This window comes from Vanessa tameamea, chromosome 6, assembly GCF_037043105.1.
Source record: "Vanessa tameamea isolate UH-Manoa-2023 chromosome 6, ilVanTame1 primary haplotype, whole genome shotgun sequence".
NCBI lineage: Eukaryota > Metazoa > Arthropoda > Insecta > Lepidoptera > Nymphalidae > Vanessa > Vanessa tameamea.
Window position 1 is genome coordinate 1,792,806 of NC_087314.1, and position 11,556 is coordinate 1,804,361.

The 11,556-nt window shown below is 45.5% G+C and overlaps 1 protein-coding gene across 8 annotated transcripts in view; it reads left to right on the plus strand.

Moving 5' to 3' along the window:
- The window catches only part of Cno (canoe), a 61,222-nt gene extending 49,735 nt beyond the window's left edge, over positions 1 to 11,487 (plus strand). For 7 of the 8 annotated variants that reach the window (XM_064215236.1, XM_064215241.1, XM_064215238.1 and 4 more), the window contains 20 exons: positions 255 to 400; positions 530 to 743; positions 906 to 1,044; positions 1,119 to 1,306; positions 1,379 to 1,675; positions 1,874 to 2,014; positions 2,502 to 2,619; positions 5,267 to 5,438; positions 5,652 to 5,798; positions 5,966 to 6,074; positions 6,429 to 7,006; positions 7,352 to 7,427; positions 7,578 to 7,668; positions 7,796 to 7,967; positions 8,097 to 8,214; positions 8,302 to 8,466; positions 8,549 to 8,808; positions 9,027 to 9,168; positions 9,253 to 9,504; positions 9,653 to 11,487. In XM_064215236.1, coding sequence (XP_064071306.1) covers positions 255 to 400; positions 530 to 743; positions 906 to 1,044; positions 1,119 to 1,306; positions 1,379 to 1,675; positions 1,874 to 2,014; positions 2,502 to 2,619; positions 5,267 to 5,438; positions 5,652 to 5,798; positions 5,966 to 6,074; positions 6,429 to 7,006; positions 7,352 to 7,427; positions 7,578 to 7,668; positions 7,796 to 7,967; positions 8,097 to 8,214; positions 8,302 to 8,466; positions 8,549 to 8,808; positions 9,027 to 9,168; positions 9,253 to 9,504; positions 9,653 to 9,697 — 3,570 coding nt within the window. In that variant the 3' untranslated portion in view covers positions 9,698 to 11,487. The remainder of the gene's footprint in view (positions 1 to 254; positions 401 to 529; positions 744 to 905; positions 1,045 to 1,118; positions 1,307 to 1,378; positions 1,676 to 1,873; positions 2,015 to 2,501; positions 2,620 to 5,266; positions 5,439 to 5,651; positions 5,799 to 5,965; positions 6,075 to 6,428; positions 7,007 to 7,351; positions 7,428 to 7,577; positions 7,669 to 7,795; positions 7,968 to 8,096; positions 8,215 to 8,301; positions 8,467 to 8,548; positions 8,809 to 9,026; positions 9,169 to 9,252; positions 9,505 to 9,652) is intronic. The other variant, XM_064215240.1, reaches the window with a different exon arrangement.
- Positions 11,488 to 11,556: the final 69 nt, after the last annotated feature.

The window sequence follows — 11,556 nt, forward strand, 5'->3', positions numbered from 1 at the left end:
CAATGAAATGAAGTCCTACGTACACATATCAATAAACCTTTTAAGAGTAGCCTTATACAAACGGAGGGCCTCAATAATGCAAATATATAAAGCCCCGTTATTGGGAAAGTAGCAGAGACTTTTTTTAAGCCGCATTTTTTTATTGCCGCACGAATACGAAATAGTACGTGATCTTTAAGCTTAGTTGAAGGGTTGAAACAATCATGTTGAGAAAAGTACTCGCAATAATATTAATAATTGTAGTATTTTTTCAGGAACGGTGTACGGATTCGGCCGCTCAGGCGTTTTGGATGGCGAATGCTAGCGAGCTCTTACATTTCCTTAAATGTGATCGACACATTTCATCATTTTCCACACAGGCACAGGACCTGCTACCGACGACCGTCCAGAACGCTTTTAGGTAAGAATACATTTCCGCGCTTGCAATAAAATACCGATTTATTAGTTTCTTCATAAACATATTACCCACAACTGCGTCGGACAACTGCACTGGATAAACATCGTAAACAAATTGAGGTTTAAATTTCAGCAATCTAGTATCGTGCTTCCAAGAGGAGCTGTCGCGCGCGTTGGCCGAGCTGACGGAGGCGGGCGCGGCCGACGCCACCGAGGCCACGGCGCCCACGCTGCAGGCGCTGGCGGCCGCCATGGTGCTGCTGCGCCGCTGCCGCGTCAACGCCGCGCTCACCATACAGCTCTTCTCGCACCTCTTCCACTACATCAACGCCGTCTGTTTCAACAAGGTAATGAGCTCCCGCGTTCCCTTGCTCATTTTCGTTTGGCTAGGATATCTGGGAACGATCGTTTTTTTCCCAACAGATTGCGTATTCGTTATTATCTTTTAGCAGAATGTAGAATAGTAGTGTTTATCAATAATTTATTGGCAATTTAACTCCTCGTCCCAGTTGGTGACGGAGGCGGGCTCGGTGAGCGCCCGCTGGGGGGGCGCCCTGTCGGCGCGCCTGGCACTGGTGGCCGCCTGGGCCGAGAGACAGGGGCTCGAGCTCGCCGCCGACTGCCATCTAGCCCGGACGCACCAGGCCGGTACGTATGCGTCTGCTCCCTCTCCATTTGGTACGAAACTCAGGAAATCTAACGCGAGATCTCTGCCCCCGCAGCTCGCCTGATCGCGGGCACGTACCGCAGCGCGGAGGAGGTGTGCGGCGCGCTGGGCGCGTGCTTCAAGCTGAACTCGGTGCAGGTGCGCGCGCTGCTGGCGCCGCTGCTGCCGCCCGACCTGGTGGACGCGGCCGCCGCGCACGCGCGCGCGCGCGCCGACGAGCTGTACCGCGCCGACGGGCGAGAGGTAGGCCGCCGCCGGACGCCCCGCGGAGCCCCGCCGACCCCGCCGACCCCGCTCACGCCCGCGTGTCCGCAGATCACGCTGGAGGAGAGCGTGTGGCTGGGCGCGGCGCTGCTGATCCCGGGCGACGGCTTCAGCGCGGAGGTGGTGCGCGGCGTGCCGCCCGGCCTGGCCGAGTTCGTGGCGCCGCTGCAGCGCGGCGGGCTGTGCCGCCTGGCGCACCAGCCGCATGCGCTGGGCTTGTGGACCGTGTACATGCACGGCTACGGGGCGCCGCCCGCGCACCAGCCGCCCGACGGCCACCCGCGCGTGCACATCGTGCAGCTGCACAAGAACACCAACGGCATGGGGCTCAGCATCGTCGCCGCTAAGGTATGTGGCGGCACTCGACGCCCACGAATGGAACTTTTATCGAATCGACTACTTTCAAAGTATTACCATGAGAGTATAAAAAACACACATACAATTTAAAACGATTCATAGCTGAATTATTGGAATAATTATTATATAATTTAAATTTCACATAAGATTTGAACAGATAAAAATTAATGTACTATAAACCGCTGACAGGGCGCAGGTCAAAACAAGCTCGGCATATACATAAAGTCGGTGGTGCCGGGCGGGGCGGCGGCGGCGGACGGGCGGCTGGCGGCCGGCGACCAGCTGCTGTCCGTGGACGGACACTCGCTCGTGGGCATCACGCAGGAAAAGGTACGGGCTAGCTGGCTGGCATTAGATTGACGACAGAAAGTTATCTAACTCGTATGTCGCTGTAGCTTGATAAATTATATACCATAGTATTCACTATAAATTAATTTAAAATAATTCATTATTTTAGAGAAAGAATCGATTTACTTAACATAATGAAAGAAAACTATAGTAACAACAACCATAGACAATTTAATGTCTGTTAGACACGTGTGTTATATTAATTTACCAAAATTCATTTTAAACGTAAAAACTTACATTCTTAGCAACACAGAACTTAGAACATTTGTAATATTATTTAGCTAAATCTCACTACAATACGCTCTCACTGCAATAATGTTCTAATCACGTCTAATCTAAATTTTTTTTCTTATTGAAGTTAACTAAGCCCAAAGAAAAAATATAAACACGACGTTTATAAATTATATTGTCTAAAATAAACGTGATTTTCGATATTGCAACTGATATTTTTTTCAATATTTTATTACAGGCCGCAGAGTATTTAATGCGGACGGGTCCAACTGTAACACTTGAAGTTGCAAAACAAGGCGCGGTGCTCCACGGACTGGCGACCCTCTTACACCAGCCGACCTACAATCAGCGTCAAGGTAAATAATACTTTTAAAAGATCGTGGACGTGTAGTTCAAAAAGATAAATAGCTTTGGCGTCGGGTCAAACTTTAATAAGTGCAATTTTGTTTAAAAAATGTAGATATTTCTGTTGAAAATACTCTATAATGCTCGCTGTTTGATTTAGTAGACGAGGAAGTACAGTACGAAGATCGAGCGCGTCACAATTTTGGGAAGTTCACGAATCCCCACCCTGCGTTGTTGAAACCGGCCTCGCCTCTCACCGAACTCGTCACTGCAGGCAAATTCCATATCTACGATATCTATCAAAGTTTTATTTGCGGTTCTTTTTTTTTGTTTTTGGCGTCGATTGTCTTCTACGGTTATTTTGTTTAGTACAGTCATAGTTCTTCGGTTCATTGTTATTTTTTTGCTTTTTCAATAATCAACTCCCGTTACTTGAGATGTCATCTAAAAGTGTCTCTAATTACAGGATGTGGACGTCATAGTTATCGCAATCGATACGATGTCTCGCAGGACGAATCTTCCGAATCTAGCACAGACGAGACACCAGAGTGCCAACCGCACTATCACGGTTCCATTCCCAGGCTTATCATAACGTTAGATCGCGAAAACAACCAATTACGAGAGGATCTGTCTCCAGAGACGCCAGGGTGCCCGCAGGAACTCAGGGGTCGGCCGGCGCCACCACACCCGATTCCGATCTTTACTTTTACATGTGAAGACACGGACGAGCAACACACTAGCGATGACCTGTCGCAAGACACACACGTCCCGCAGCCTCCGCCGCCTCCGCCGCCCGTCCCCGAGCCTCCTGCTAACTACGACCTGTCCAGTGAAAGCGGCGAAGCAATCTGCCTGCCGCCGGAAATGAAACCGATAGACACTAAACTCACATTAGATTTGTTTAACTCTCGCGCCAAGGACGACGAATACGGGCGGAGATGCACGGGCGTCGACGAGTGCGTGAGCGCCTGCGAGTGTTGTCGGACGCCGCAGCCGGAGACGCAGCAAATACCTTTTATCGATGAACCTAATTCTGAACCAGTTATATTCGAAAACGACTGTGTTCACAGCAAAGTAGCCACCCCCAAAATACGTAGGATACTTCCATCTCTGTCTCTAGACCTGGCCGACGATAGAAAATCGAGTACATCAGATGCTATTTGCCAAACGCAAAATTCTCCGATGGAGCCTGGAGAGAAACCTAGCTCAGAGCACGTCTTTAAAAAGATAGAATTGCGACATTGTTTTAATCTGGAAACAAAAAACATCCAAAACATCCATTGCCGATTAAGAAAAACATTGTTTTCAATGACAAAATCGCTTTCGAGTAAATCCGACGATACTGAAGTTCCGTCTTTATCGACATCGGAGTCATTTGACGACGAATCAAAAGACTTGCCGATGTATAAAAAATTTCCTCCTAATGAAACAGAGGTTAAGCAAATGTTAGACACTTGTGACAAAAAATCTTGGAAATCACCGGATGAATATCGTCCCGCTTTTGGTAAAGTTAAAGCTTTAACTAAACATTTTAACCAAATAAATCTCAAGTATTGCGTAAAGAGTTATAAGCGTAACTGCCAATCCAGTCCCAATCTCAGCACAGAAGGACTACAAAAGAAATCGTTTAAACTGAGAGAAAACTTACCCATAAGCACTAGTTTAGCAGATATTCAATACGAATGCGATAAAACGGATACGGAGGAAGGTAAGACCGATAAGATGTCTGAAGACGAAGTAAAAAGTATTCTAATACAACTCGAGGATTGGTCCAAATTCGGCTCTCGCGGGAGTGAAGACACGCTGGCTCAAGGAAACGAATTCGAGCTGCCCAATCTTCCCTCCGAAGACCACACCGAAACGAACGCTTCTACCACTGGAAGTTTCGTGTTCAATGAGATCGTCGATAAAAAGCCGAAAAAAATTACCCTGGATAATATAAAACTCAAGTCGAACCTATCGGGCGTCAATTCGGAGACACCCCAGCGAAGCAGTCTATTTAAAAGCGAAAGCTTGGATAAATTAGACGGGTCACTTGTGACTAAACGTGCCAAAGCTCCGCGGAGGCCCGCGTCGCCTGCGCTCGCGGGGGGCGGCGCCCGGCCGTGGCTGTGGAGCGCGCAGAGCTGCCCCGACGTGGCCGGCGCCGGCGCCCCGCCGCCTCACCAGTCTCCCACGTGTAAGCCGACTCACACACCGAGCATGAAATAGGTGTGTTACACACGCACGGCTTCCTGTACTTATTTGGTTTCGTTTATGATTTCATGTAGGAGCATGGGTACTTTTGTGCGGACGTTTATTTGTTTTATTTCATGCGGATCGTGAAGTCTGATTATTTTTTTAATCGTTATTTTTTTTATCTAGTTTTTTTGTTTCGTTCTTAGCAGCACTTTGTTACTGTCGTTGTTGAAAATATTACTTTTGATTTGAGCACATCTCTGTAACACGAGCACATTGTTATATATTAATGGGCGCGAATAAAGATCGACCCCTCCTGTTATAATTGATGTAATGAAGTTGTTTTTTTTATTATTATGTGACGTTACCAGCTGGTATTTAAAACTCGGTGTTTCGTTCGTTCGGAACGAAAGACATCCCGGCCAGCGGCGTGAATCAGCACCGTTTAATGTAAGTTTTGAGCTCGTCCCTCTGCCGCAGGCGCGGGCCCGGCGTCGGCGCGCCGCGCGTCGGAGCGCGACCTGCCGGCGCGGCTGGCGGCGGAGCCCGTGAAGCCCAGCAAGAGCACTCCGGCGCTGCACCACGCGCCGCCCTCGCCCGCCACGCCCGCCGCGCCCGCGCACGCGCCCCCCCTCGCTGCGCACCAGCCCGGGTCAGTTGGGATTGGATTTCTTTTTTACATGTCGATGATACCCCCCGGAATGGTATATTCCACTTTTACTGAAATTATTAATGAAAATATCGAACAACCGACGTCTACCACTATTTCGATTTAAAACAGAATGTCCAAAAAAATATTCCGTGTGATTGGTCCGTTCCTCGTTTTAATAATACAAAATCCATTGTGACCGCAATACGCCCTCAGCAGCAACATGTCGACGCTGAGCGGCGGCGCGAGCAGCGCGTGGGCGCACAAGTCGCGCAGCAGCCACAACCTGTCCGCGCAGAGCGACTCCTTCTACCAGAACCTGTCAACCATGCACGCGCATCAGCACCATCCGCTTCAGGACAGGTCTCTTGGTCCATTATATTTAACAAAATTGTTGTCGATACTGACTTACACGGAACGCTAATCATTCCGTATTATAAAATGAATACGAAACCAGTCAAAACGAACTGTTCACTATGTTATGTTTAGACCTCAAAATATATTCTAATACCCATAATGAATATTATCAGATGGTCGTCTCTTCGTAGTTCGACCGGCAGTGGGAGACCGCAATCGGCGCATTTTACGGCAAGTAGCGCCGACCAACCGAGTGAGGCTGGAAATACGCTACAACATCAGGTACCTTACCATACCATATGAAAATATTACTCGTATTCATAAATATAATCAATAAATATATACGTTCAGATTCGATGACCATTACGAAACATACTAAAGTGGTCATTTTAATAAAGTAAATTGTGTCAGCCAGCTTAGTAAAAAGAAACATTAATATTATTTCCTAAAGAATAGTTTCTTTATGATCCGTGGTTCTATTATTTTTATAAAGCCTAATGTTCCTTGTTCCTAATGTATATATAATATCATACATTGTTATTTGTGTTTGTCTTAATTTATTTGTTTGTCTAAATTATTTCCCAAATTTGAACTCTGTTAAGACTAAAATGATTCCAAAATTATATTATTCTTTAGAACAACTCTGCGAATGCAGCGAACGCAAGAGCTGCTAAACTAGCTGAAATGTCTGAGGAAGTGACAAGACGGCAACAGCATCAACAATTCCAACAGCAGCAATTTCAACAGCAACAACAATTACAACATTTACACCAGCAGCAGCAGCAACAGATACAAGCTCAACAGAAGAACAATGTTCCCCACCATCTTATGAACTCACAGCAGAACCAATCCCAGATGCATTTACATGCAAGTTCACAGTCGAACCTAGGACCAATGCACGTGCACGCAAGTCCGCTGCCAAATCAGAGCCCCATGCACGTGCACCCAAATCAGCAGTCGAACCAAGGTCCCATGCACGTGCATACAAACCAGCAGTCTAATCCAGGTCCCATGCACGTGCATACAAACCAACAGTCTAATCAAGGTCCCATGCACGTGCATACTAATACGCATTACGGCCCGCAGCATAATTCGCCACAACTGCCGCAAGGAATGCATCTAAATATGCATACTCAGTACATGCACACGCAGACAACAGCACAGGCAAATAATCAAGTCTATCAGAATCAGAATCCGCAGTCACAGCAGCAAAGGTTTGTTATTTTAAGAAGAAATTATTTGTGTAGTATTCATATCACTTTTTTTTTCAAAATATACTTTATTCGAGTAGGCTTTTATAAGCACTTTTGAATCGTCATTTAACAAACTATATTAAGTTAAGCTACCACCGGTTCGGAATGTAGATTCTACCGAGAAGAACCGGCAAGAAACTCAGTAGGTACTCTTTTTCAAGATCTAAAAATACAGTCATGTTAGTTAAATACGATTATATATACATATATATGTATGTTATATATCCTGCGTGGAAGTCAACAAGCATACAATACTGTACCTTCTAAATATGCCCATTTCATTAAATAATAATAACCGTTACTCAGGTATGAATGGTACCCGCCGGGCCCTCCGTCGCCGCAGCGGACCCAACCGCCTGTCGCACCGAAACCTATTTCACAGGTACTTTCATTTCAATTGTTACAATTTGCTTTACCTCCTTTATGCATATTTTACAAACTTTTTCTGTAACGTGCATCACAAATACACTTTCCTTTCTTTATTTCAAGTTATGTGTTTTTAAATATTTATTATTAACCTTTATTATTACAGACAACAAGAAGATCAGAAGCAGATTTTGACGAGCAATACCATCAGCATACACATCAGATTCAACAGACTTCGACTGTCCAGCCCGATGATGGTACTTGCTTAATCATATTATCGAGCCTCAGACTGACTTAGAACCAAACTTTACATAATACACAATATGTTAGACAAAATAACGCAAAAAGAGTTTTCTTTTCTCAACGAATATATTTACTTAACAGAACGGTACGTAGCGAGCGCATCGGAGCCTCCTGCGGTGTCGGTGTACCCGGTGGGCGGCGCGGCGGGCGGCGCGGCGGGCGGTGCGCGTGCGCAGCCCGCCCACAACCCCTGGCAGAGGGAGGAGCGCGAGCGCCAAGCCGAGGCGCGGCGTGCAGCTAATCGGGCGCGCAGGTATAGCTTTCAAGATTACGAGATTAGCACGAGGAGGTCATATGTTCTTCCTGCTAATAGATATGTTTTTTTAATTATAAATAATAAACAAATATATATTTACACGAAAATAATTTATTTGGTTCATAGAGACGCGACAATCGCGCAACTAGTGTCTTTAGGAGCGACGCGTACGCCGGTACAGAATCAGCAACTACGCGCCCTGCAGCTCGAGCGTGACTTCGAGCGTCGCGCGACGCAGCACCAGGTAAATAAATAATGTATTTTACAAAAAAGTTAACGAAATGTTACGTATTCTAAACCGAAATTTATTAATAAATTAAATCACTCGCAGGACGACTGTATAGGGGCAGATGGTGGCGCAGAAGAAGAGAGTCCTTCTTCCGAGACGGAGCAAGAGATGGATCCTGAGCCGGAAGTACGTCAGCCTCCGCCGCCCAAGTCTATTCTCAAGACGAATACACGGACTGACCTCACTAACGGATATACTATGCATACAGTATGTGAATGATGTCTTCGATGGTTTTAATATAAATTAATTATCTTTTGGTATTCTGTTAACTTTATTCTTTAAATAATAGAGCGTAAGCGAGGAGTCTCGCATATCGGAAGTGTGCAGCGGCGTGGCCAACGTGTCCGTGTCGAGCGCCAGCACCGGCACCGCCGGCTCCGTCGGAGGCACCAACCCTCCACCGCCGCCCGAGCGCGGCTCGTCGTTCGCGGTGATGGCGGGCCGCCGCCTCGAGCCGCCGCACGCTCCCCTCCCCTCCAACCCGCCGCACCCCGCGCAGCCTTCGCATCCGCCGCACCACCACGAACAGGCCGCCGCTCCGCCGCCGCAGTAATTATTATTGATTATACATCTACATACATCATATTCGTAAAAAACGAGCTCAGGTGACGACTTAGAATGCGGTGTAAACCGCGAACCTCCTACCGACAATCGGTAATCGAACCCACCATAGATAATTGTAGGATAATCGACTCTCGCTGGTGTCGAAACATGAAACGACAGTGTCGAATAAAACGAACGAATCGATACCGACGTCCCTTCCGCAGGTCCCCAGTGAGCGGCGCGCGGGACAAGCGCGTGTCGTTCCACGAGCGCGCCGCGGCCGACTCCGCCCCCGCCGCGCCCCCCGCGCCGCCCGCCTGCTCGCCGCCGCCGCTCGACCCGCCCGCCCCCAGGGAGGACCCCGACGTGAGTCCCCGCGGCACTCGGCGGAGGAATCGAAAAAACTAAAGGACACGCTCCGTAACGACCGTGCGTGCGTTTCGTTTCCAGCGCTTCATCGAGGAGGCGGAGAGCATGCTGGCGGGCGGCGTGTCGCCCGGCGGCGCGGGCGCGCCCGCCTTCGCGGCGCACACGCCGGGCGTCATCGGCGCGCAGGAGGTGTACCGCGACCCGCGCGCGCGCCGGCTGGCGGAGGCGCAGGCGCGCGCGGCGCCGGCGCCCGTGCCCGAGCAGCTGTCCTTCAAGGAGAAGATGAAGATGTTCGCGCTGGAGTCCGGCGAGGCCTCCACGCCCAAGGATAAGGTGCGCATACCCTTTGCACTCTAGTGGATGCACGGAGAGTTCGTTGCGAACTTCGGGCGCCTCGTTCGACGACAGTATGATATTAATGACATACGGATCTGTCGGCCGTCAGGTCACTGCACTAATACTTTGGAATATTGTTCCACAGGTGAAAATATCAAGGGCGCAACGAGACATTGATGCTGTTCATTAAATTAAATTTTTAAAAAAAAATTGCATCCATTTTCTTTTCCTCGATGCGTAGAGTAGCCTTGAGGCATCCTCGATCGTGTTATACCTATCGAGTGATGAGAGTAGGACGCGAAAGATGCTAGAAATATTTAATAAAACTACTGACGATGAATCGTGTCAATATATCGATTTATATAAATATTTAAAGAAGAAATTATAGCCAGCGCTACTCAGTATCGCATATGAAAATAATATTGGTAGTATTCAATAGAAAATCGATTATAAAATATTGTCAGTATTACTACGACAGTTTAAAAAAAAAGTAGTAATAGAAATTTAGTCTTTGATTTCTGATATAAATGGCAATGATTACGGACCAGAGAGAGCTTTTATATTTTGGAAGTTATTCCGCATGTACCATTTACGAATATCGGCACCAATTTATATGTCCAACATAGAATTAAGTCAGGTTTCATAGAAATATATTTTATAACAGGGATTTTGATTGGTAATTCAATGTGTCGCCTTAGCAGCTAGTGCAATGTTTTACAGTGATTTTATAGCATCTACCATTTTATATAGAAATTATTTGATTATATTCGAAATTTAGAAAATTATATTTAATTCGATTTTTAAAAATATTGATGGCACATTAAACATTATGCAGAAAAAACGTAAAATTTTCCGTGTGCCATTATTAAGATATTTAATTATTATAAATATTTTATATGTATATGACACTTTCCTCAGAAAGGACCAATATTAATTAAACTAGAAATCGGTGGGTGCCTTTGTGTGTTTTAGTAAGTAATCAAATATCTATCGCAGGCTTGCAGTGAAGGTTCGATAAGCGTTCGACATGGTTTTAATATTTTTCATAAATTATTTAAGTATTTATTGTTCGAGATTTCGTCACTCTGAACTTAACTATGAATAATCGATCTTCAGAATACAAGCTGAATATTACCGAACAGTTCGTTGCAAGCCTCGTTTTCTCAAATGAATCCTATATTCTTACATTTAATCTTCGTTACATTCCAAAGAATGATTCTAATCTTTTCTTTTTATGAAGCATTCCTTGACACATCCTACATTGTACTCTGATGTGTATGACAGTCTCACAAATGTCTGAAATTATTATATATGTGCTAAGTGTTAATATTCAAATCGTAAGCAATAAATGAACGTGGGCCTTCTGTAAATACAAGTAATGTAACGATTAATATGTTAAGCACATTTTGTGCCAAATTTTTTACACTGGCGGTAAATACATAATTGGCGTAACCGATAAATGGCAGCTTCACAAAATGCACAGGTCACAACTCCACGGTTGCTCCTCATATAGCTAAACAATTGTCGGGTTCATCTCATTGTGGCACCTATTTATTGTATATAATATAGTTAGTAAGATACTATCATTGTTTTGAGGTTTTTGTACGCCCGTTGTATATGTAAAAGTTTATTTAAAAATACAATTATATCGAAACGTTAACGTATAAATTGTAGAAAGTACGAGCCTCTACGAACGTAGTATTTAGCTTAGTGACTGGGAAACGTTGCGTTCTCAGTATTTCACCCAACGATAGTCAATTAGCGAGAGTAAATATTTTATAGAATTGTTTCGGCTAGCATGTATATAATTATACCCAAGAAAACAGAGTCGTTTGCTCTGTATTTTTAACGTGGCCTATGAAATATGTCAAAATATTGTAACTGAAATACTTACAGAAATTGATTGTATTGCTCCTGATAGCAATTATTATACCTACATTAGTAATAGAAACATTAAAATAAATAAATTAATTAACAATCGACGGAATCTTTTATTTATATACCTTACCATTTTGAATTTTGATGTGAAATTGTCACTTCGATTGTACA